At 34.8% G+C, this 27,815-nt stretch overlaps 1 protein-coding gene across 1 annotated transcript in view; it reads right to left on the bottom strand.

The window, feature by feature from the left end:
* The window catches only part of COP1 (COP1 E3 ubiquitin ligase), a 202,432-nt gene that overhangs the window by 28,785 nt on the left and 145,832 nt on the right, over nucleotides 1–27,815 (bottom strand). Inside the window, exon 15 of the mRNA XM_020984279.2 lies at nucleotides 23,907–24,023. Within this exon, the coding sequence (XP_020839938.2) occupies nucleotides 23,907–24,023 (117 nt within the window). The remainder of the gene's footprint in view (nucleotides 1–23,906; nucleotides 24,024–27,815) is intronic.

Genomic DNA, 27,815 nt, shown 5'->3' with positions numbered 1-27,815 from the left:
GAATGAAGACAAGGAAAAATAAATGGGAAAGTATGGTTAAAGAAATGACAACTGCCAAAGTCTTATAGATTGCACAGAAGATTCATGACAATGTTACATGATTAATTTTTTTTAAATGCACTAGTGGGGTCCTGGACATCGTTATCAGCATGTCTTTCTCTCTCCCCCGCCCCCCCCCACCTCTCCCTGAATTTTGACATGAAGAAAAAATTGTTATTGATGGATGTAACAATTATTACTAAGATCAGGATTTATTTTTTAAGTATAAGACATGACACTAAAATTCTCCAATTCTGAGTTATTTAAATAATGTATTTAAAAATAAAAAAATGAAATGGACAACAGAAATGACATTAAAACAGATTATAATAATTTCATTCAGAACCTTAACCAGTATAAATTATTACTGCCAGAACAAAAACCCAACAAAACATATCCAAAAAGTAAATTTTTCAGCAAATATCTTACATATGACTAAACAGAAAGAGATGAATGCCAAAGGAACCACTGAGTTATAATAATGATTGTGAGCAGTAACATCTCATTAGAGAAAAGGAACGGAAGGTTAAGCCAGTTTAAAAAGAGTGTGGCAAGTTATCCAAGTAAACAAAGTCACTCCAAGGGCATTTAAAAGCAATAAAGGGATTAAAAAGAAAAGGAAGAAAAATGGGAGTTTTACAAAAACCATTTTAACATATTATTTTCTTCAAGTACCATATAGGAATGATCATTGGTGCTGGAACACTGGCACAATTTTTTAAATGCAGTCACAGGTCTGAACAATGTCAGATTTCAAACTACATTACAAAGAAGTAATTATCAAAATAATCTGTTACTGACTAAGAAATAGAGTGCTGGATCAGTGGAATAGATTAGGTACACAACACATAGTAATAATGACTACAGTTATCTAGTGTTTGACAAACCCAAACACCAAAGCTTTTAGGGTAAGAACTCAACAAAAACTGCTGGGAAAACTAAAGAGTAGTTTGGCAGAAACTAAGCATACTACATCTCACACTGTATACCAGGGTATGATCAAAACAGATAAATAATTTAGACATAAAGGGTGATATCATAGGAATCCTACGGGAACATGGGAAAATTTACCTTTACAATCTATAAAGGAAGAATTTATGGCCAAACAGGAGATGGGATCATAGGGCATAAAAATCAATAATTCTGATGAAAGTAAAAAGCTTTTGTACAAACAAAACTAATACTGCAAAATTAGAAAGAAAACAATAGGGGAAATTTGCAATTTCTCTGATAAAAGCCTCATTTCCCAAATATGTACAGTGAACTCAGCCAAATTTATAAAAGTAAGAGCCACTGCCCAGGTGATAAACAATCAAAGGATATGAATAGGTTGTTGTCAGAAGAAGAAATCAAAGCTGTCAATAGTAACATAAAAATGCTCTAAATCACTACTGATTAGAAAAATGCAAATTAAAACAACTCTGAGGTACTATCTCATACCTATTAGATTGACTACATAACAGAAAAGGAAAATGGATAAATATTGGAAGGGATGTGGGAAAAGTGGGACAGTAACACACTGCTGGTGGAGTTATGAACTGATTTAACCATTCTGGAGAACAATTTAGAACAATGCTCAAAGGGCTATAAAACTGTGCACCCCCTTTGACCCAGTAATACCACTGGGTCTATATCCCAAAAAGATTTTAAAAGGGAAGAAGGATTTATTTGTACAAGAACATTTATAAAAATTCTTCTTGTGTTGGCAAAGAATTGGAAATTCAGGGATGTCCATCAACTGGGGAATGGCTAAAACAGTTGTGGTATATGATTGTGATGGAATACTTTCGTGACATAAGAAATGACAAGCAGGATACTCAGAAAAATCTGGGAAGACTCATATGAACTCTTGCAAAGTCAAGTGAGCAGAACCAGGACAACACTGTACACAGTTACAACAATATTGTAAAGATGATCAACTGTGAAAGACTTAGCTATCCTGATCAAGGTAATTAATGGTCAAAGACAATTCCAAAGAACCCATGATGAAAAACGCTATTCACCTCAAGAGAGAACTAATGAATTATAAATGCAGACTGAACATACTTTTAAACTTTACTTCTACTGCTTTATTTTGTGTTTTCTTTTGCAATATCATTAATATGAAAATAGGTTCTGCACGACTTCACATACACAGTTAATATCAAATTTCTTATCTTCTCAAGGAGGGGTAAAGGGTAGGGGAGAGAGAGAGTATTTGGAACTTAAAATCTTTAAAAAAAAGTTAAAAGTATATTATATAGGTATGTGTATATATTATATATTTAAAAAGAAATGGAATGGCAGCTAATTTATAAGTGATTACTCTGCCCAAAACAATATATAAAGAGAAAGTGAATTGTAGGAATGAGTTTTTCAAAAGTGTTTCCAAGTACTTCTAGGTTTTCTGTTAAAATATTGTAAGTCAAAATTGAATTTTTTTCTCTCTTCTTTTAAAATTAAACTTAGAAATTTATAATTCTGGAATGTAACTTTTAAAAAACAAATAATGGATAGGTAAATATATTTTCATACTAATAAATTTTTAAATAATGTAATATACTTTCATAGCAATTCTGTTAAGTCTTTTTGACATTTTAATAGAAAAATTTGACAGGAAAAAGCATATCAAATACATACTTTTAAAGAATGTTGTTTTGTTATTAAAAAAATTTAGTCAACAGCAAACATTTTCCACAAATTATCATTAGAGGGCTACATTTAGATCTCTTCAATCTAATTTTTCCCCCTATAATAGCGAAATTAAAAGGTACTGGCTCAACTTACTGAATCCTTAGGACAAGAAATTTTAACCAATCCCTACAAAAGCTAATATTTTTTCTCTATGCTTACCTCCAATTTGATTTGTGTATAAGTTGTTTGTACAAAGTTATTTGCATGTTTTCTCCTCCATCAGAATGTGAATTCTTGAGAGAAGGAGCTGTGTTTTACTGTTGTTTTTTGCCTTTTGTTGTAACCCAAGAACTTAGCACAGTACCTGGCACATAGGAAACATTTAATAAATGATGGCTGACTTGACAGATTGAATGTATACTTTAAACCTGGCTGAGCCTATTACTCCCAGTACTACTTCCCTACCAGTGCCTGAACAGGCTTCTCACTCTGGTAATGTGTCCATGCTTATGGCTTCCCTCTCATTACTCATTTCCTACCCAGAATCTCCAATTGGCGAAGTATATGTACAGTATTCATTCTCATTTCTGACCTGGCTTGGTCCTTGAGGGCAGAGATTTTGGTTTGTGTTTGTATTCACATTGCTTAGCCCAGCATACAGCACATAGTAAATGCTTAACAAGCGCTCTCTCTCGCTCTCTCTCTCTCATTAGTCAAGGGCAGGGGTGGGGAATCTGCTGCCTCTAGGCCACATGTGGCCTTCTAGGTCCTTGGATGAGGTCTTTTGAATAAGTCCAAGTTTTAGGCACTTGAAGGCCACATATGGCCTCAAGGCTGCAGGTTCCCTACCCCGGTCAAAGGTGAAAAGAAATATAAGACAGTTTTCTGCTAAGTGTTACATATCAAAATTATTCTGGCAAAGAAGTCCTATGGAGAATAAGTAGAAATCTGGTGTCAAAATGAGGGAAAGAAAGAAGAGAAATGTGTACTGAAATCTAAAAGGAACATTCTAAATGTCTTATAAATTAAATCTTTAATTCTATAGATAAAATATTTCAGATAAGAATAAAGATGGGGACAAAAAACAAATATTATTAACTAAGCTTAGGCTGCTGGAAGTAGCATGAAGACTATTACTGAAACTGGGTTACATGTAACCCAGATGAGAATAGTATACAATTGAGAATATCCATTCGAAATCTTGGACATAAATTAGTGCTGCTGGAAAATAAATGCCAAAGGCATAAATGTTATTCCTGTGGCATAATAAAGACAACTTCACATATAACTTATATTACTAACTTCAGGGAAAAAAATATTATGCCCTTAAAAAAAGCAACTAGATTATCCGCATTTAACCAAAAATGATTATAGTTTATATTATGTTTCAAGTCAGTAAGCATGCAAATAGAATATTTTATTAACATCTCAGATAGCTGGTTTGATGGTTTTCCCTTCAGTGCCGAAAAGATAAAGTTAAGCCATTCTCTACTCCTTTCCACTTAATACAGTTTTTGTGTAAACAAAAAATTGGGTTTCAAATTTTTAAAATACATATTAAGAAGATTAATCCTTTCTTTTTTAAATCATGTCATTATATGCTTGTAGAGATATAATTTTTCCCTTGAGGGCTTCTTTAGCTGCATCACAGAAATTTTAATATGTTGTTTCATTATTATAATCCTGTTTCACATATTTACTGTTTCCATGATTTTTTTCTTTGACCTACACACTATTTAGGATTTCTCTGTTAAGTCTCAATTTGGATATTTATTTTTCACTTGTGCTCCTTGAACTGATTATTATTTGTATTGTGTTACAGTCTACAAAGTGTATGTTTATTATTTCTGCCTTTTCTCTTTCATTTGTATTATCTCTATGCTAATACATAGTAAATTTTTATAAAAGTTCCACAAGGTGTCGAGAAACACATAATTTTTTAGCAGTTCCATTTAAAAGCCATGATAAGTCGATTAGCTCTACTTCTCCAACAATTTCTTCAGGTTTATATTTTCCCCTTTGTTTATGTTAGAATTATTCAAAATTTAGAGGGAAATTGAAATCTCCAGCCACTGTGTTACTATTTATGTCTTGTTACCCAGGTAATTTTTCCTTCAGGAATTTAGATGCTAAAACATTTGAAATATATAAATTTAATATTGATACTTGTTTTCTATAATTATTGAGCATAATGTGGTTTCCCTGTTTATCTCTCTTTATGTTCTGAATGCTGATTTTTGCTTTGTATGATAATATGATTGCAACTCCTGCTTCTTTTTTGGATTAACCTGGTGCACTAGTAAAAAATTTCCAAGGGGCAGCTTGGTGGTGCACTGAATACAGCTCTGGCCTTGGAGTCAGGAGGACCTGAGTTCAAATCCAGCCTCAGACACTTAACATTTACTAGCTGTGTGATACTGGGCAAGTAAGTCACTTAAACCCAATTGCCTCACAAAAAAAAAAATATCAAGCCTTCATTCTTATTTTTTTGCTTGTATTTTTAAAATTAAATGTCTATTTTCGGATTTGCATTCTATGTCTGTTTTTAAAACATGTTTCTTGTAAATAACAAGCTGTGAGGCTTTGTTTTCCTACTGAATCGAATAACTTTTCATTTAATCGGATTGTTTACAAATAGTTGAGGAAAGAAGGAAAACAAAAGGTAAAGGAAAAAGGGAAAGCAAACTGAATACAGAATTGAAGAGAATAATAAGGAGCGATAAGAAGGTTTTCTTAAATGAGCAATACAAAAAAGGAAAAAAATGAGAAAGATTAGATCTCTTCAAGAAAATTAGAAATATAAAGGGAACTTTCATGCAAAAATGCGCATTATAAAAGACAAAACTAGTAGGGACTTAAAAGAAGCAGAAGAGATTAAGAAAAGCTGGCAAGAATACACAAAAGAGTAAACAAGAAAGAACTGAACATCCACAATGGTATGGTTACTGATCAGGAAGCAGACATCCAGGAGAATGAAGTCAAGTATGCCTTAGGAAGCACTGTTAACAATGAGGCTAGTGGAGGTGATAGAATTTTTTTTAATATAAATTCATTTATTTTTAGTTTTCAACATTCACTTCCACAAGTTTTTGAGTTCCAAATTTTTACCCCATCTCACCCCTCCCCCACCTAAGATGGCATGCATTCTGAATATCCTTTCCTGTAGTCTGTCCTCTCTTCTATCTCTGCCCCCTTCTCTTATCCCCTTCCCCTTCTATTTTCCTGTAGGGCAGGATAGACTTCTGTACCCCATTTCCTATATTTCTTGTTTCCCAGCAGAATGTGAAAACATTTTTTCTAAACATATGTTTTTAAAACTTTAGGTTTCAAATTTTTTCTCTTCCTCCCTCCCCACACACCCGCATTGAAAAGCCAACCAACTCAATATAGGTTGTACCCTCTGCAGTTATGCAAAATACTTCCATAGTAGACATGCTGTGAAAAACTAACGCTATTTCCCTTAATCCTATCCTGCCCTCCATTTATTCTATTCTTTCTTTTCACTCTGTCCCTCCTCAGAAGTATTTACTTCTGATTACCTCCTTTCCCAATCTGCCCTCCTCTCTATCATCCCCCTGCTCTCTTGTCCCCTTCTCCCCCTATTTTCCTGTAGGGTAAGACAGATTTCCATACCCAATTGAATGTGTATGTTATTCCCTCCTTAAGCCAAATCCTATGAGAATAAGATTCCTTCATTCTCTCTCACCTTCCCCTGCTTCCCCTCCACTGTAAGAGACTTTTCTTTCTGTTTTTTTTGTGAGATAATTTACCCCATTCTACCTCTCCTTTCTTCTTCTCTGAGTATAATCTCTCTCATCCCTTAATTTTATTCTCCAGATATGACCCCTTAATCTTCAACTCACTCTGTGCCTTCTATCTATCTAACTACATATACATACATATAATTTTTTTCCTCCAACTACCCTAATACTGACAAAGGTCTCATGAATTATAAATATCATCAGGAATGTAAACAGTTCAATCTTAATAAGTCTCTTATGATTTCTCTTTCCTGTTTACCTCTTCATGTTCCACTGGAGTCCTGTATTTGGAAGTCAAATTTTCTATTCAGCTCTGGTCTTTTCATCAAGAATGCTTGAAAGTCCTCTTTCACTGAATGACCATTTTTTCCCCTGAAGGATTATACTCAGTTTTGCTGGGTAGGTGATTCTTGGTTGTAATCCTATCTCCTTTGCCCTCCGGAATATTATATTCCATGCCCTGCAGTCCTTTAATGTAGAAGCTGCTAAATCTTGTGTTATCCTGATTGTGTTTCCACAGTACTTGAATTGTTTCCTTCTGGCAGCTTGTAATATTTTCTCCTTGACCTGGGAACTCTGGAATTTGGCTATAATATTCCTAGTTTTCCTTTGGGGATCTCTTTCAGGAGGAGATTGTGGATTCTTTCAATTTCTATTTTGCCCTCTGGTTCTAATATATCAGGGCAGTTTTCCTTGATAATTTCTTGAAAGATGATGTCTAGGCTCTTTTTTTAATCATGGCTTTCAGACAGTCCAATAATCTTCAAATTCTCTCTCCTGGATCTATTTTCCAGGTCAGTTGTTTTTCCAATGAGATATTTCACATTGTTTTCTAATTTTTCATTCTTTTGGATTTGTTTTACAGTGTCTTGATTTCTCATAAAGTCACTGTCTTCCAATTGCTCTATTCTAATTTTTAAGGAAGTATTTTCTTCAGTAATCTTTTGGACTTCCTTTTCCATTTGGCCAATTTTCTTTTTAGGGCATTTTCTCCTCATTGGCTTTTTGGACCTCTTTTGCCATTTGGGTTAGGCTATTTTTAAGGTGTTATTTTCTTCAGTATTTTGGTGGGTCTCCTTTAGTAAGCTGTTGACTTGTTTTTCATGATTTTCTTGCATCACTCTCATTTCTCTTCCCAGTTTTTCCTCTACTTCCCTTACTTGCTTCTCAAAATCGCTTTTGAGCTCTTCCAAGGCCTGGGACTGATCCATATTTTTCTTGGAGGCTTTGGATGTAGGAGCTTTGACTTTGCTGTCTTCTTCTGGTTGCATATTTTGATCTTCTGTTTCACCAAAGTAAGATAATATAGTCTGACTCTTTTTGCACTGCTTGCTTATGATCCCAGCCAAATACTTGAGTTTTAAACTCTTTGTTAAGGTAAGAGTCTGCTTCCAATGTGGAGAATGTACTGTCCCAAGCTTCGGGAGTTTGTATAGCTGTTTTCAGAGATACTTGTAGGGACCTGTAAATTTTCAGTTCTTCCAAGGTGGTATGATAAGGGGCAAGGTGTTTACTCCTTTCCTGGCCTGTGGCTACAAGTACTCCTTTCTGTCCTGTAACTGTGAGGAGGGGCTTCTCTCCACAGCCACTACAAGCTCCACCACGCCAGCGTTCCTCCTCTCCCCAGCACTGCCACCCAGAACTGTGACCCAGATCCACACACGGGCAAAGCAAGAGATTCCTGCCTGAGCACTGGCAAAGAGATCCCTGCAATCCCTCTCTGATCAGCCACTGGATTCCCCCTCAGTCTGTGGGCCGGAAGCTCAGGAAGAAGCTGTCCCCCCAGGGCCACACTCTTGGGGAATGGAGCTGAGACCCCACCTTCCTTTCTCAGCACCCACAGAAACAGACTTTTCCCACTGACCTTCTAAGCTGTCTTTGGCATTGGTGGATTGAGGAGTCTGGAAACCTCCACAGCTGCCCGTGATTCAGTCCTCTGAGGCCTGCTCCAGGTTCGCTAAGGCCTGTGTGTCCATGGCGTGCTGCGCTCCCAGCCCGGCGCGATGCACCTTTCTGATCAATCATCCAGGTTGCTTGGGCTGGAAATTTGTTTCACTCTGTCTTTCTGTGGGTTCTGCTGCTTCAAAATTTGTTTAGAGCCATTTTTTTCTGAGTATTTGGAAGTGTTTGGAGGAGAGCTCAAGTGAGTCACTGCTTTCACTCTGCGATCTTGGCTCTGCCCCCAAGGTGATAGAATTCTAACTGAGCTATTTTAAATCCTAAAAGATGATACTGTTTAAGTGCTCTACTCAACATGCCAGCAAATTTGAGAAACTCAACAGTGGCTACTGGATTGGAAAAGATCAGTTTACATCCCAGTCCTGAAGAAGGGCAATGCCAAGGAATATTCAAATTACCCAACATCTGCACTCATTTCACACACCATCAAGGTTGTGCTTAAGATTCTGCAAGCTAGGTTTCAGCAATATATGAACCAAGAATTACCAGAAGAGCAGAACAAACTGCCAACATTACCTGGATTACAGAGAAGGGAATTCCAGAAGAAAAAAAATCTACTTTTGCTCCATTTACACTAAAGTCTTTGACTCTGTGGGTCACAACAAAATGTGGCAAGTCCTCAAAGAGATGGAAGTGCTTCTAAGGAACTTGTATAGGGGCAAGAAGCAACAGTTAGAACCAAACATGGAACAACTGATTGGTTCAAAATTGGAAAAGGAGGATGACAAGGCTACATATTGTCACCTTATTTATTTAACTTATATGCAGAGTACATCATGCAAAACACCAAACTGAATGAATGAGATTATTAGGGGCAATTGAGTACGTTTATCTGTTCTTAATTCATTGAATTGTTATTTTGTTAGAATTCCTGGGTACCCTGGAGAACGAAAACTGCAGGAATTGCTTTACTTGATGCACATAAGTTATATTTGGGATGGGTTGGAAAGGACATGAGGACATGTGTAGATCTTGACTTTGTTGATCACATTACTCTGAAGTTAGCATTTAATAGACTGCAACATGTGTGTGTGTGCGCGCACACACGTGTGTGTGTACACAAAACTGCATTAAATTTATTTAGTTCTATCAACACGAATAATATCTGATCATGAGACTCAAATTCAAATTACTCAGAAAACAAAATTAAATTTAACATTAGAAGGACCAGAATTTAAGAATACCTCAAAGGACCAAGTTTTATTAATTGATATAGTGCACCAATTATTTAAACTTACTTTATCCATAAGGTAAAGAAAATAGGGATAGTATGATGCAAATTTTTTATTTCAAAGTAAAACATATATATATAGGTAGATAGATAGATAGATATAGATATAGATATATATGTATGTATATATGTATGTATATTGCAAAAACTGAAAGTGCCTGTTCCTTCTATTGTTAAAAATCTGTTTTGACATGAGCCACTGAAAGTCAATTTGTCAACAGGCATGACTTTTCATGATTAATATGTGCCAGAATTTACCTGAGTTCTTTAAAAGTGATTAAAAAATTCTGAATCTGTATTGTTTTTAGGGAAACCACAAAACATATTTTGATTTAGTTATTTTTTTAAAATAAAATTTGATCCTCATTGCCTAACCACAGACACCTTTTAGAATATGAAGGACAAGGGCAGCTAGGTGGTGCTAAGGATAGAGCACTGGCCCTGAAGTCAGGAGGACCTGACTTCAAATCTGGCCTCAGAACAAACACACTTGACACTTACTAGCTGTGTGTGACCCTGGGCAAGTCACTTAATCTCAACTGCCTTTAAAAAAAAAAAAAGAATATGAAGGACACTAAAAAAACAAACAAAAAATCTCACCATCATTTGACACTAAAGGAGTAGGAGGATGTGTATGTGTCAATAAACCATTAATTACTACTTCCTCTCAGAAACCAGTGAAGACAGTCCAGAACTCTGTGCTCAAAAGCCTGAGGAACAGTAGCCCTCTCCAAATGATTGGTTGGCCCTGTTTCCAGTCTGGTTCCCACAGTCATCATTCAAAAACACAACCCTTGTGTCGATGTGACCTGGCAGCTGTTTCTACAGGTGCTGCAGCCCCCGTCTCCTTAGTAACTAATGCTACTGAAAACCAAGACAATACATTTCTTATCATCAAAATACTGTGTATCATTAAATAGTTCAGTATATATTATTTTATCAGTAGAAATGACACCCCAAAATCATTCCATCAGACTTGTAGCTGAAATGCCTTCTATGTGTTGTTTCTCCTTAGAAGCTGAGCTCCATGACAGTCCAGCTTGTCTTGTTTTCCTATTAGAAGCAGCGGGGTGGGACAATGGGTAGAATGCTAGACTTGGAATCTGGAAGACCTGAATCCAAATCTGACCTCAGACACTTATGAGCTGTACGACTGAAGTGCCACCAAATCTCTCTCAGCCCATTTACTAATCTGTAAGATGGAAATAATAGCAGCACCAGCCTCCTAGGGTTGTAGTAAGGATTCAATGAGTATTTTTAAAATGCTTTACAAGCTTTAAAACGCTGTGTGCTGCTGCTGCTGCTGCTATTGTTGTTGTTGTTGAGTCTTTCAATCAATGCGACCTCATACAACACAGAAGGCCAGTATTGTCCATGGGATTTTCTAGGCAAAGATACTGGAGTGAATTGCAATTTCCTTCTTTAGCAGATTAAGGCAAACATAGGTGAAGAAATGTGCCCAGGATCAAATAGATAGTAAGCATCTGAGGCTGGATTTGAACTCAGGTTTTCCTGACTCCAGGCCCAACCCTCTATCCACTCAATCACCTAGTTTGCTTCCAAAGCAAACAGAAGTTAAGTGACTTGCCCAGGATCAAACAGCTAGTTAAGTGCCTGAAGCCAGAGTTGAACCCAGGTCTTTCTGATACCAGGCCCAATGCTCTATCCATTGAGCAAACTTGCCTCTATGTGTTAGCTATGTACTAACTTAAATTGCTAGCAATTATGGTTGTAATCTGCAATGCATTATATACAATAAGTGCTTAATAAACACTTTTGCATTCACTCATTCATTAATATTCTATTAATAGGTAACAAAGTATTTTTATATTATCTAAAATCAGCAGAAATGGGTAAAAGAATTTGCTGCATGATAGGCAAATATAGAATACAAAATACAAGTGGCAAAGAAGCAAAAGAATCATTTAGTAAAAGTCAGAACCCTTGTAACAAATATTAATCTGTAATGACTGTGGCCCACATGATATCTACCTTTTAAATCTAACTGTAGTACATTTAAAATCCTAACCTATTCCTATTATGAAGCACATTATCATCAAAAAAGATTTAATAAATATCCTTAAGAGGACAGCCATACCCTAAGCAGCAGTAAAGCTGCTCTCCATTATTACAGAAGCTGCAGATAATATTTTATTCCTATGAATGTAATACAACAAAAATCTGTGCGATTACAGTATAATAAAATATAATTACTGTATTCATTTCTAGACTGTATACAATTATGTAGATGGAAAAGGGGGTTAACATCAGAAGATTTCTCATATCAATAAAGTACTATACTTTATATATAGAGATGATATCTTTTATTGCCATTATGAGAGCATGTACAGTTACTTTTCCCAATAGTAACAGAGCACTTCTTCAGAGTCACACTGTAAAGATTTTAAGGCACAGGGAATGCAATGTCCCCCTGTACTTATTTTTTTAAAAATTATTAAAAATGGAATTTTATTTAGAAAAATAAAATGCAGTTATTAAAGAATACCATTCAACAAAGCAACATCCACGTACAAGATTAAATCTTATACAATGTCTTGATACACGCAATCATAGAAATAATGTTGCATAATGATCCTCTGCTTACCAATAACAAGCAAAGAATACAAAAGACAGATATATGCTAGCCAACGATGTTTGTCACTGTTACAGAGAATATTCAGTCAAGTACAAGTGGAAGAAAAAATTCCTCCAGGTCCTTTCTACAAATGACATTTTGCTAACTGCACATAATACTTAAGAACCTCAAAAGTGACAATCACAACTATCTGAGAGGACTGCCTTAACAATTTATATAAGAAAACCAATTGATTATTTACCTCTTTTACTGAATGTATATTGCTTGTTGTCTCCCCATTAGATTGGGAACTCCTTGATGGCAGGGAACTGTCTTTTGCCTCTTTTTATATCCCATGCATTTACCACTGTACCTGGCACATAGTAGGTACATAATAAAATGTTTATTGACTAACTTACTAACACAATTTGGGAATTAAAATTACAAGTAAAGAAGCACATGGTGGTCCTAAGTTGGCTTCTGAATATTACCAATAATATCTTGTCCATGAGAAACAGCATAAAGTATATACAAGAAATATGTGTTCAATAAAAGAGGTAAACATTCATGTATCAAGAGCCAAGCACAATAGCTGTACATCTTCAGTGTTGCAGTGGTACACATGAAATGTTGAAGAGCACTACTAGATGGCTCTAGAATTCTGAGTATATGCTTTAGAAGATTAATGGGACCCACAAAAATAACAGGATGAAAAGGGGTACATAGGCTGGAGGTGAGAGAACATATGCACGAGATCATGGATCTAGTGAAATAATGGGCTGTAGAGATACCTCTCATTCTCCTTGTAAATCAAAGGCCAGTAAAAGTCACTGTGAAAGATGAAGTTTGTGCTTGCACAAACTGGACCAGACACCACACTAATGGTCATTGTCTCAGTTCTGAGTTAAGTAACTAGTTTTTTATTCTAATTTCAGAAATAAACTAAAGTATGAAAAATGTGCAAAATAATATAATGAAGAGAACTACACAAGGAATACAGAAGGGGTGAGAAGTGTAAAGGGGTGGTCTTATATGTAATAAATTTTATGACTTTCCTCAAGTTCTTTTATATCTTTGGGCCTGAGTTCACTCATCTCTAGTGTAAGTGAGGGCAGACCAGGTGGCATGATTCGAAGAATCAATATTACAATGTTCTTGCCTAATCAATATTTATTTTATACTATTAGACACAACTGGACACATATTCTATCTTTCGCTGCATGTGCAAAAATGCAATCCATTTCTATTGGTGGTAAGAGAAGTTCCCATTGCTTTGTGATCCTATATTTATATTATCCCTTACAGATAATGAAATAAAAATTCAGCTAATGCAGTATTTATGTACTGTAACTCAGTTCTGTTCCCATAAGTTACATAGACATTCTGCTGCAAAGTTAATTCATCAGAACATGCTATAAAATATAAGTTGTACGATTTAAGAGGCAAATGACCTAAATGACAAATATAATGCACATTAATTATGATACAATCCCAACAAGAATGGGGCTAATAAGCTAATAAAGACTGCTTATTATTTTTACTTTGCAAAAACTTAACAAGAGATGAAGCCAATTTGATGGGACAAAAATATTTAATCAATAGTCGATTATTTCTTTGCAGCAACCTATCATGTCTGATATAACCTTTTAAGTTGTTCTGTGAGTCCTGACTGTTCACAGGTAGCATGAATTATCTCTTACTTGGCAACATCGTAATCCAGAAGCATCTCAGAGATGATATACTCTAATCTCTGAAAAGGAATCCCCTGGACCATGCCCCTCCAAAGTCACTCAATATTTGCTTAAATTCCTCCAATGGGTAATTCACAACTTTCCATCCAAAGGGTAAAAGCCCATTCCACTAAAATTGTTAGAAGACTTTCCTTTTATCAGGATAAAATCTGTGGAGACCAAGTCAATATAATAAAAATGACAATCTTACCCAAGTTAATTTACTTATTCAGTGCCATACTGTAAATCAACCTACCAAAGAATTATTTTATAGAGCTAGAAAAAATAGTAACAAAATTCATATTGAAAAATGAAAGGTCAAAAAAGATAAAGGGAATCCTGGAGGAAAAAAAATGTTAAGGAAGGTGACCTAGCAGTTTGAGATTCCAAACTATATTGTTGTTCAGTGATTTCAATTGTGCCTGACTCTTCATGAATCCATCTAGGGTTTTCTTGGCAAAGATACTAGAGTGCTTTGCCATTTCCTTCTCCAGCTCATTTTATAGATGAGGAAACTGAGACAAATAAGGTTAAGTGACTTGCCTGGGGTCACACAGCTGTAAAGTATCTAAGGCCAGATTTAAACTCAAGAAGATGAATCACCCTGACTTCAGGCCCCAGACTCTATCCACCGTGTATCCACCATGCCACCAACTGTCAAACTGTATTTACAAAGAGTAATTCTCAAACCAATCTGGTAATGGTTAAGAAACAGAGTGGTGAATCAGTAGACTAGATTAGGTACACAATACACATTAGTAAATGACCATAGTACTCCAGTGTTTGATAAACCCAAAGACCTAAGATTTGGGAGTAATAACTCAACATTTGATAAAAATTATGGGAAAACTGGAAAGCACTTTGGCAGAAACTAGGCATAGAATATCTCACACCATATACCAAGATAAGGTGAAAATGGATAAATGATTTAGACATAAAGGATGATGATATGAAAAAAATTAGGGGAGCATGTCATACAGAAGGATAAGGGAAGAGTTGATGACAGAAGAAAGAGAGGATTAAAGGACATAAAATACATAATTCTGATTACATGAAATTAAAATATTTTTGCACAATCAAAACTAATACAGCAAAATTAGAAGGAAAACAGGAAAATGACAGAAAAATTTACAGCAAATTTCTCTGATAAAGACCTCATTTCTCAAATACATATAGTGAACTGAGCCAAATTTATAAAAACAAGAGCCATTTCCCAGTTCATAAAGGGTCAAAGGATAAGAACAGGCAGATTTCAGAAGAAAAAAAATCAAAGCTATCAATAGTCACATAAAAAATGCTCTAAATCATTAGTGATTAGAAAAATGCAAATTAAAACAACTCTGAGGTACCACTTCATAACTATCATTATATTGGGTAACAGAAAAGAAAAATGATAAATACTGGAGAGGATGTGGGAAAATTGAGACACTAACACACTGTTTGTGGAATTGTGAACTAATCTAACCATTCTGGAGAACAATTTAGAACTATGCTCAAAGGGCTACAAAACTGTGCACTCCTTTTGATCCAGTAATACCCTAATAGCTCTATATCCCAAAGAGATTAAAAAAGGGATGAAAAGAATTATTTGTACAAAAATATTTGTAACAGCTCTTTTTCTGGTGGCAAAGAATTGGAAATTAAGGGGATGCCCATCAACTGAGGAACAGCTAATCAAGTTGCGGTATATAATTATGATGAAATACTCTTATGCCATGAGAAATGATGAGCAGGATGCCTAGAAAACTCTGGGAAGACTTACACAAACTCTTGCAAAGTGAAATGAACAGAACCAGGAGAACATTGTACACAGTTACATCAATACTGTTAGGATGATCAACTGTGAAAGACTCAGCTACTCTGATCAAGGTCCCAAGACAATTCCAAAGGACCCATGATGAAAAAATGCTATCCACCTCAAGGAAGAGAATTGATGAACTCTGAATGTAGATTGTACCATAATTTCTTACTTTATTCTTATTATTTTATTTTGTTTATGTTTCCCTTTGCACCGTGGCTAATATGGAAACGCTTTGCATGACTGCAAATGTATAATCAATGTCAAATTGCTTACCTTCTCAAGGAAGAATACAGGGATGAGAGAGTATTAAAAACTCAAAATTTTTAAAAATGATTGCTAAAAAACTTTTACATGTAATTGGGACATGTTTAATGAAAGAAACAATTTTTTTTTAAAGATGAAACCTGTCCCTCTGATAGTTCGACATTTGGTTACAACTTTCTCCTTTTGCATCGAATGAAACAAACAGTTTTTCATATAGCAATCATTTAAATGTAAAGACGACAATCATGTCATACCAAATTCTCTTGGATGTGATAAGTATTTTAAATTCACTCCAATTATTTTTATAGCATATGATTTCAAGCCTAATCCCTAGGGTTTGTGTTCTCAGTGTCTATCTGGATACCCAAATGTAGTCTAATCAGAAAAACGAACACAAGATACTGTCTCCTTTGTTTTGAAAAGCACATTTCACTAAATGCTGCCTAACGCTGCATTAAATCTTATGGCTGCTGGTGTGTCAGTTATTCTGACCACAAAAAGAGCTGTTACAAACTCTAGGGGAAAATATGATAGAATGTACTGAGGTAAAGATAAAAAGAGAAAGAAATAAAAGTGATTATTTTCATGGGACTATACTACAAACCACATGGAGAGAAGAAGGAATAGATAAGAAGTTGAATCACATGTCTGACACAGAGCTACAAGAAAGTAGTGATATGTTGGGGGGGCAGTGTTCAATCATCTAAATATCTGCTGGAATACTCTTGCTATGCACAGTAGAAGGGCTAATAACTTTGTGACTTGCTTTAATGATAATTTCATCCTTCAAAAGGCAGAGGAACCAATAAGGGGAAATTCTATTATGCATATGATTCTAACAGAGAAAAACTGATTGCTGGAATGAGAATGATGGGAACCCAAGGTAGAAGTGATCACCCCATTACAGAGTTTGTGATAGAGGAGAAGAAATCCAGGCATAATTTGACATGTACCTTAGATTTTAGAAAAAAAAAATATTTCAAAGGGTTCAGAGGAAAAATAAATGGGATCCCATGGAGTAAAATGCTTAAAGGGAAGTCAACACAGGAAGGATGGGAAACGTTCAAGAGTGAAATCCCAAAAAGCAAAAAGAGATATGTTTTCAATAAGGAAGAGAAATGGGACCTGTCTGAAAAGACTGATGTGGATGTAAATAGAACTTACCAACCAACATAGATTTTAAAAAGGAATACATGTACAGAATATAGAAGAAAGGTGAAGTAACAGAAGTTGAACATAAGAGTATAGCACAGTCCTAAAGGCACATACATAAGATAGTACGAAAAATGGTTTGGCCTGGATTAAATTGATGCTATCAAGAAAAGTTAAAGACAAAACAAGACTCCTATGTTTTATACACGCACACATACACACATAGATATATAGATCTACATATCTATATGTATGTGTGTGTGTGTGTATATATATGTATGTATATATATATATATATATATATATATATGGGGAGAGAGAGAGAGAGAGAGAGAGCTACTTATGTTGGGAGAAAAAGAATAATCAAAGAATTAACAGGACTTTTGCATGGGGTGAATGGAACCAAAATAATTGGAACCAGGATAAGTGACAGCAGAGAAGACAGAGCTCCTCAACTCTAATTAATGGCTCCATTGGGTCTGCAAAGAAAAATAACCATTACACCAAAAATGAAATAAAAAAAATGACTATGAATAAGATGATACCCTGAAAGTACTCAGCTGCCCTCGATAAATTCAAGTCATCTGGAAAAAATGACTGACATCCTCAGTGTTACGTGAAAGTTCATGAAAAATGGGAGAGGTACTGAGGAAGTGAAAATATTCTAATTTTTTAAAAATGAAAGAAAAGAGATTTTGTAAAGTATAAACCAGTAAACTTGATTTTGATTCCTAGAAAAATTCTACAAAATATCATGAAAAAGATAGTTCTTGAACACCGAAAAAGGGAAGGACTCATAACAAAGGAACAACAAGATGTCATGACAGATAAGTCTCACTTCCCCACCCTCCTTTTTTTATTTTTCACATTTAATATTTTTAATTAGATGTAAACAAAAATATTTTACATTGAAAAAAATTTAATTTCCAAATTCTCTCCCTGCCTTCCCTTCCTCTGCTTGAAAAGACAAGCAATTTGATATAGATTATACATGTACTGTCATGCAAAACATCTCCATATTAACCATGTTGCAAAAAACCCCCAAAGACCAAAAAAACAAGAATAAAGCTAAAAAACAAAATAAGACTGTTTTGATCTGCATTCAGATTTCATTAGTTTTTTCTCTAGAGGTGAATAGCATTTTTCACCTTAAGTTCTTAGCAAGAGTATACGATCATTATATTGCTAAGAATAGCTAAGCCATTTACAATTTACCATTGTATAATATTATTATTACTATGTACAGTGTTCTCTGAAATTATCCTGCTTGTCATTTCTTATAGCATAATAGTATTCCATCACAGCTAGTCAAGCTACTCTCCAATTGACAGGTATGCTCGTCAATTTCCATTAAGGAAATTGGTGTACAGTTTTCTTTGTTTTTGCCCTTCCTGGTTTAGGTATTAGTACCATATTTGTGTTGTAAAATGAATTTAGTAGGACTCCTTCTTTGCCTATTTTTCCAAAAAGTTTCCATAGTATTGGAATTAATTATTCTTTAAATATTTGGTAGAATTCACTTGTGAATCCATCTGGTTCTGGGGATTATTTTCTTAGGTAGCTCATTGATGGCTTGTTCAATTTCTTTTCCTAAAATAGGATTAAGTATTCTATTTTCTCCTATGTTAATCTGGGCAATTCATATTTTTTAAAATATTCATCCATTTCACTTAGATTTTCAGATTTATTAGCACATTAATTGGGGAAAATAGTCTTAAGAATTACATTGATTTCCTCTTTAGCAGGGGTTAATTCACTCTTCATTTCTTGGTCACTTGCTTTTCTTCTTTCTCTTTTTGAATCAAATTAACTAATGGTTTATCTGTTTTATTGTTTTTTCCCCATAGGACCAGATCCTACTTTATTATTTTAATGTGTTGCTCATTTTCAATTTTATTAACCTTTCCTTTGACTTTCAGGATTTTTAATTTCATATTTAATTGGAAATTTTTAACTTGTTTATTTTCTAGTTTTTCTTAGTTGCATGCTTTTTTTCATCTGCTATTTTTCTATTTTACTGATATAAAAGTCTAGAGATATAAAATTTCCCCTAATACTGCTTTGGCTGCATCTTATAAATGAAGTAATATGTTGGTATGTTGTCTCATTGTTGTCATTATCTTTAATGAAATTATTGATTGTTTCTATGATGTGTTCTTTGACCCACTTGCTCTTTAAGATTACATTATTAAGTTTCCAATTAATTTTAAATCCAGGTTTTTATGGCCCTTACTGAATGTAATTTTTGTTACATTACAATCCCAAAAGGATGCATTTAAAATTTCTGCATTTGGTTTGTGAAGTTTTTATGTCCTAAAATAGTCAATTTTTATGTAGGTGCCACATACCCCTGAGAAAAAAGAAACATATTCCTTTCTATTTCCATTTAATTTTCTCCAAAGGTCTATCATATCTAACTTTTCTAAAATTCTATTTACCTCCTTAACTTATTTCTTGTTTATTTTCTGGTTAGATTTATCTAGTTCTGAAAGGGGAAAGTTTAGATTCCCTACTGTTATAGTTTTACTATTTCCTCTTGTAATTTATTTAACTTTTCCTTTAAAGAATCAGAAGCTATATCATTTGGTACACATGTGTTTAGCATTGATATTACATCATTGTCTATGATATATTTTAACAAAATGTGGTTTCCCTCTTTATCTCTTTTAATTAGATCTATTTTTATTTTGCTTTGTCTGAGATCTTGATTGCTACCCCTGCTTTTTTTTCACTTCAGCTGATGCATAATAGATTATGTTTTAGCCTCTTACCTTTACTTTGAGTCTTTCTGCTTCAAGTGTGTTTCTTGTAAATAATATAGTGTAGGATTCTGATTTTTAAATCCCCTCTACTATCCACTTCCATTTTACAGCTGAGTTCATTCCATTAACATCCATAGATATGACTGTGTATTTTTCTCCATCCTATTTTCCCCCTCTTTATCCTTCTCTCTCTCTGACCACCACCTCACCTAATCTGCCCTTTCTTTTATCATCTTCTCTCACCCTCCACCCTTACTCCTCTGTACTCCTACTTACCTGTAGGGTAAAATGGATTTCTGTGTGTGCGTGTGTGTGTGTGTGTGTGTGTGTGTGTGTGATTACCTCTTTGAGTCAATTCTGATGAGATCAAGGTTCAAGCACTGCTTGCCATCATTTCAACCTCCTCCTCTCCTTGCACTTTCCCCTTCTTTGTAAAAGCTTCTCCTTTTGTGCCTCCTTTATGTGAAGTAATCTACCTCATTCTTCACCTCTCTTTACACTTCTCCCAGTATATCCCTCCTTCTCACCTCTTCATTTTATTTTTCTGAAATCAGCCCATCATAGTTATCTCACACTCATGACCTTTGTCTATGTATAATCCTTATAGGTACCTTAATAATGGTAACAATAATAGTTCTTAGGAGTCATATGTACCATCTTCCAATATAGGAACGAAACAGTTTAACCTTATTGCTTTATGACTTCTCTTTCATATTTACCTTTTTATGCATCTCTTGAGTCTTGTATTTTAAAGTCAAATTTTCTATTCTGCTCTCATCTTTTCACCAGGAATGCTTGAAAGTTCTTTATTTCATTAAATATCCATTTACCCCTGAAAGGATTATACTCAATTTTGCTGGGTAGGTAGTTCTTGGCTGTAGTCCTAGCTCCTCTGCCCTTTGGAATATCATATTCCAAGCCTTCTAATCCACTAGATATAGAAAGTGCCAAATCTTGTGTTATCCTGACTGTGGCTCCATGATATTGGAATTATTTCTTTTTTTTTGGTTGCTTGCCCTATTTTCTCCTTGACCTAGGAGCTCTGGAATTTGGTTATAATACTCCTGGAAGTTTTTATTTTGGGATGTCTTTCAGGAGGTGATCACTGGATTCTGTTAATTTCTTCTTTACCCTCTGGTTCTAGGATATCAGGGCAATTTTCCTTGATAACTTCTGGAAGGATTCTGTCCAGGTTCTTTTTTTTTTTTTTTGATCATGGCTTTCAGGTACTTCAACATTTCTTAAATTATCTTTCCTATTTTCCAGGTCAGCTGTTTTATCAATGAGACATTTCATGTTTTTTTCTATTTTTTTTCCATTCTTTTGTTTTTGTTTTATTGTTTCTTGATGTCTCACGGAGTTTTTAACTTCCACTTGCCCAACTCTAATTTTTATGGAATTATTTTCTTTAGTGAACTTTTATATCTCCTTTTCCATTTGGTCAATTCTATTTTTTAAGGAGTCCTTCTCTTCAGTGAATTTTTGTATATCCTTTTGCTTTTTAAGGCATTCTTAACTTCACTGGATTTTTGTGCCTCTTTTACCATTTAGAGTAGGCTAGTTTTTAAGATGTTATTTTCTTCAGTATTTTGTGTGTCTTTCTCCTTTAACAAGCTGTTGACGCTTTTCTTTTCATGATTTTCTTGTATCATTCTCATTTCTTTCCCCAATTTTTCCTCTACCTCTCTTACTTGATTTTAAAAATCTTTTTTAAGCTCTTCAGGAATTCTTTTTGGGCCTATAAGCAATTCACATTTTTTCCTTTGAAGATTTGCATGTAGCTGTTTTGACTACATTGGCTTCTAAGTTTCTGTCTTAATGTTCCCTGTCACCATAGTAACTTACTATGGTCAGGTTCTTTTTCTGTTGCTTGCTCATTTCCCGAGCCTATTTCTTAACTTTTAACTTTATCTTAACATTGGGCTCTGCTTTTGAGGTGGAAGAGGCACTGTCCCAAGCTTCTGGCCTTTCCTGATGCTATTTTCAGCACTAGCTCAAAAGAGATGTAGTCACTGCTATCCTGTCCTATGCTCTGGTCTTTACCCAGGAAGGGACCTTGTTCCCCCCCCCGTAGCCATCAGTGCTAGCACTCCTGGCCATGAGACTGTGACCAGGTCCCCTGCAAAGATGCAACTAACTGCTAGTCAATGGGCTGAGAACTTCCAAAGCTACTGCCACTGCCAATGCAATTACCCACAAGTCATGGCCTGTGCTGCCTCAGCTGCATTTTTGGAGCCAACCATTACCCCAGTGAGAAAGATCTATCCTGACAACCTAAGTTGTCTTGGACTGGAAAATTATTTCACCCCACCTTTTGTTAGTTCTGTCACTCTAGAATTCAGTTTAAGGAGTTTTTTTAGGGTTGTTTGGAGGGGAATTTGGAACAGTTCAATTGAGTGTTTGTCTACTCTGCTTCTCCTAGTCTCACTTTTTTATTTTCGGACAGGGTTACTGAATTAGCAAAAGACACAAACTCTGTAGATACAATTTACCTAGCCATTTGAAAACACTATTGATCAAGTTATTTCGCCATTCTTGTAAAAAAAAATGAAACTAGTGATCACATACAAATACACAGACACATACATACAAATGCAAGGGACAGATAACACAACAGATGACAGAGTATGAATACAAAAGGATCTTGACAGGATAGAGCATTGGGACAAATGTAATAAGAATAAAATCAAGAGAATTAATATGTAAAGTCTTATACTTTGTTACAACCAACAACAACAACATCAAGTATAAGATGAGGGATACATGGCTAGATAACAATACTTCTAAAAACAATCTGGAAGTGTGGAAGCTAAAAACTTTACTAAGATCTTGGGCTACATTCAGAAAGACCACTTCCAGGAACAGGGAGGCAAATTTCACTACACTCTGCCCTCATCAAACCTTATATTGAGTACTACGTGGGGTATGGAGGCCAAAACTGAAAAAGGGCATTGATGAGCTGGAGAGTGCCCAAAGAAAAGCAAAGAGGGTAGTGGAGAGGCTTTCATCCATATCACATAAGGATCACTGAAGGAAATGGGTATGTTTAACATGAAGAAGAGAAGATTCAAAGGCAAATGAGACCAATCTTCAAGAACTTAAAGGGCTGTCATATGTAGGTGGGACTAAAATCGTTACATTTGTCCCCAGAAGGCAGAACCGGGTACAATGGGTTAAAGTTGAAAAAAGATATTACTTCATCTAAACCAGACCCTTGATGATACGTGACAATCTCCGTGTTCTAACCCTTGATTTAATCTTTCATATTCAATAAAGTGGCTATTCCAAATTTTCTCTTATCTTCACAAGTTCCTATACAACCCCCTTGTTCCTTTTAGCAGAAGACCTGGCCTGCTCCTTTACTGGAAAAAAAAAAACCTAGATATTTTATTCTATGCTCTTTCTTCTCCACTACTCCATTTCCAAGTCTGAATCTTGTTCTTTCACTTACCAGTTTGATTAGCTGAGTTACCTGAGGAAGGCACTTTCTCTAAGTTTCAGTTTTGTCATCAAGAAAATGCTGAGGTTAGAATAGATCTTAGAGGGTTTTTTGTATCTCTAGATCTTCTCCTGAAGATCATAAATTCTACAATCCAATGATAGAAATTCAAATATCCTGAATTTCTTTATAAGTCACTTATTTGACTGATATTAGCCAAGGAGATATAAAATAAGTAATATGTATATGCTTATGAATACAGTGGCAGGATTTTCAAGAGAAAATGAATAAATAAATTTAATTAAATGGCATTTAACTAGTATAAACATAACTATTATACATTTGTTACATAAATATTAATATAAGTATTAAATAACAGTGATTAGACAGCTCGATTCATACTTTTTAACTATGAGAAAAAGGCATAAGGTATCTCTAGCACAGCATCTATCAATATTTTTAATAGGATTCAAAATTAATGAGGCCCATTTTTTTGTTTCTCCTACTACTTACCAGTCCTCATATCACATAACCCACCCCAAACAGTACAAAAAATATACTGATATTTAAGTCTACTCACCCGCACAGCCAAAAGCCAAATGGTACCTAGAAGAAGGGCTGAATTTGACACAACACACATTTGCCTTGGCTTCAATACTCGCCACTGAATTGTCCAGGTTGGTAGACCACAGTTTCACTAAAGGCAGGGAGAATACAAAAGGGAGAACAAAAAAGTTAGATTAATACATTTAGAAATGCTTTTACAACCTGGAAAATCTGAATACTGCTACCAATAGATCTTTGTGGGAACTAAAAACAGTTTATAATTATAGGACCAGATGTGTTTAAATTGAATGAATGCAAAAAATCTCCCCAAAACAGCATGTTTGAACAAAACTACACCTTATTTTTATTGTCAGAGTCACAAGAGATGAACAATCAATGGATATTAAAAGACAGATCTGCTATCTCACTATAGATGAGAATGAACTGAAGAAGATGCTAAGAACATTTCTTACTATATCACTCTATTTAGAATCCCATAGATTTTAGACTTTATTACAGAAAGCTGGATAAGTAATTTCAATATACTTAAAGCTAGGTGACTGAAATTTATTTTTCCAAGATAAAAAAATTTAATGTATTCTTTGCAAGGGTAAATCCTGAGATTTTTAGGCCCAGAAGAGTCATAAATATTAGAGCAGAAGAAGACAAGTCAATCCAGGCTGAACTGATATGGCAAATGCAAAAAGTGGTGAAAATGGGAAAGGGGAGGTGTGAGAAGAGTAAAGTATTGAATTAAACTAAATCAGGCAAAATAGTCAGTGCTTATAACAGAAAAATTTCTTCCCCTTTCTTTGATAGTTATAGTTTGTACTCTCAGTCATCTAGAAGGACATTCTGCCTGCTTTTTATTGGTCACATCCACACCACAGTTATTTTCTCTGCTAAAATTTTATAATGTTAAAGTAAGAAAGAAAACTATTAGCCTAAGTAAAGTAATATTAGCAAGAGGAACTTAGAAGTAATATTTCCTGATGAATTATTTTGGGAACTACACTGTGTAACTTACTCCTTTTACTATAATAGTGTGAGGTAAAAAATAGATTACATAAAATAACTATGCTGTATGCATTCGGAAATAAATAGGATACATTAGTAAGGAATTTCCACAATAAAAGCATAAATGACCTCTAACAGATATAAATTATTAATTTTTTTCTAGGTAAATCTCCTCCTAAAAAACAATGATACAAAAATCACTAGATTTGGAGCAAGAAAATCTTGGTTTGAATTTTGGCTTTTTTACTCTCATGTGACTGGTCAAACTTGTTAAGTTCTTTGGATTTCAGTATCCTTATTTTTAAAAAAGTAGAAGGGGATGGCATTCTAGATGATTCCTGAGGTCTCTTACATCTTTAAATGGTTATTCTAATAAAAAGAAAATTCAGTTATAAATATATTATTAGTAAAAAGAACTTCCCTTTTAAGTTCTAGTTATATGACACCTTAAAGTTAAGTATCAGTGACTAAACACAATGTCAATTTTTAAAAAAGAAAACCAATCCTCAAATACTGATAGAAATTAATATTATACTATTATATTAATAATTAATTATTAATGGTGATCCACTCTTTTTCCTTTCTCTTCTCTGCCCAACTCCTGTTAAAGTCAGTCAGTCTCTGAAGGGCATAACTATTGATGAAGTTGCTTCTAGCTCTCAAGGAACATGCTAGTCGATTTTGGGTGGAACCCTACCCAACTAGGAGACCTAATTTTTGTTCAGAGTATAAATGATGATATTAGAAGAACAGATTTGGGAGTATTAAAAGCAAAGACTGAGACAGGTTAAAATGAAATGCTGATGAGACACTTAAATAGAAATTATCTGTAAGGTAGTTGGTTAATGGGAATGGTATTCATGGTGAGATCAAAGCTATAGATATGAGTACTATAGATTACAGAAAGGAACGAATTGCCTGAGAAACCCAGTATCCTGAACTTGCTGTATTCTACTGTTCATTCTACATGAAATGCCAACACAGTGTATAGTAAAACGAGCATTTAACTGAGATGTAGATGATTTGGGTTTTAGTTCTGGACTGTTACTACCTCACTATTTGGCCTTGGACAAGTACATTCAATTCTTTAAGCATCACAGTACATAAAAGAGATTCAAAGTAGTCAATAAGCAACTGCTATGTGCCAGGCACAATGCTACGCTCTTAGGGACACAAAAGGAAAAGTAGTCCCTTCCCTCAAGAAACTTACAGTTTAATGAGGTAAACAACATAAATAACTAAGTACATCACAAAACATGTAAAGGGTTAATTTAAAGTAATTTCAAATGGAAGACACTAGCATTAAGGGGGGATAAGTGAGGTTTTCTCATCTGTAAAATGAGAAGTTTCCAGTTTATGATAGCTGCAGTTCCTTCTATGATCACAATGTTAAAAAAATTTTCAAAAAGTAAACCTAACAAAAAATAGCTGTGTAAAAACGGTAGGTCTTTTAAAAAAATCAGTTTAACTTTTCAGTACAAGATGATAATTGAAACACAATGTGCTTCAAAACTAAATTCTCAAGTTTGAAAATATCTGGCAGACAACAAAGAAACTATCTGAGATTAAAGAGAAACAAAATGAGTAATATTAAATTAGCTAAAGAGATATGTTCAGAAGAAATAGGAACAGAGACAGGTAAAGATATGCTATGGTACAGTGAATTATGGGGGGAAGTCTGTAAGGAATTTAGAGAAGGATGATGATGATAATGATGATGATGATAACAGCAACAACTCACATTTATATAGCTTACTCTGTGACAGGACCCATTCTCAGAGCTTTACAATTACTATCTGGGTTGAGCCTTACAATAACCCTGAGGGGCACAAGAATGAGGAATCAGGTGATAAGAGGTATGGATAGGGATTTGGATGATAATCCACAAGAGTTCATTGACACTGGAATGTGCAGGGTATTATCAGGTGTGAAAATGTTCATCAGTGAGTAGAGGGCACCACTCCTCTAACCTCAAAGAACAGGCACAGGAAGAGATGAGATGCCAGCTGTTCTCATCTGGTAGGCTATTAAGTAGCTAAGGTAAGTTAAAATAATTAATGAGAACATATTTACATGTGGTATTCATATAATTACATGAAACTTCAACCACAACGACATCTAAGAAATCTTATTAATTATAAAAGTTGATTGTTTTATGTTGTTTTAAACATCAATTTATCCAAATATATTGATACTGTTAAGGAAACTTCTTTCAAGACCTTACTACCTAGTAAGCAATTAATCAGTTTGCAGAGTCATACGGAAATATCTCTGATTAACATCCTACATGTATTTTTTTTTTCGGTTGGACATTCACACAGCTAGTAAGTGTTATGTATCTGAGGCTGGATTTAAACTCAGGTCATCCTGAATCCAGGGCCGGTGATCTCTCCACTGCACCACCTAGTTGCCCCGCTACATGTACTCTTAAGTGCCAACCATTCTTTCCCCTAATGTCCTCATACACTTCTGTTTAAACCGTGTAACTGAGTTATTGTGTGCCTTTGCAAAAAGATGATTTCTAACTTTATATTCAAGACTATAGGAGAGAACCATTTCCAACATACGATAAGACCATTTCATTTTTCAGTTCCTTTCACTCTTACGAGCTCTCTTTTCATCTCACGCTGGACTTTTTTTTCCTAATTGTTTGAACTGTCAATTGCTGTTGGTAATCAGGTGTTTCTTCAAAATTCAACTTCCACTATATAACAATAACTTTTGATGTATTTCTTTATACTAAGCTAGGAATTTCCCCGTATAATCCATATGCTTGATACTATTCATTAAACACTCCTTTCTTAAGAAAAAATGGGGTGATAATTTAACGGCATCACTATGTCTGGCACTCTGGCGGACAGTGCCAAACGAACTAACACTCATCAACTCTTGGGTATATCAGAATCATTAGCCAAATTTTTTTAGC

The sequence above is a fragment of the Phascolarctos cinereus genome, unplaced genomic scaffold, assembly GCF_003287225.1.
Source record: "Phascolarctos cinereus isolate Bilbo 61053 unplaced genomic scaffold, phaCin_HiC Scaffold_5;HRSCAF=322, whole genome shotgun sequence".
Classification (NCBI taxonomy): domain Eukaryota; kingdom Metazoa; phylum Chordata; class Mammalia; order Diprotodontia; family Phascolarctidae; genus Phascolarctos; species Phascolarctos cinereus.
This window is presented reverse-complemented; position numbering and strand designations above follow the sequence as displayed.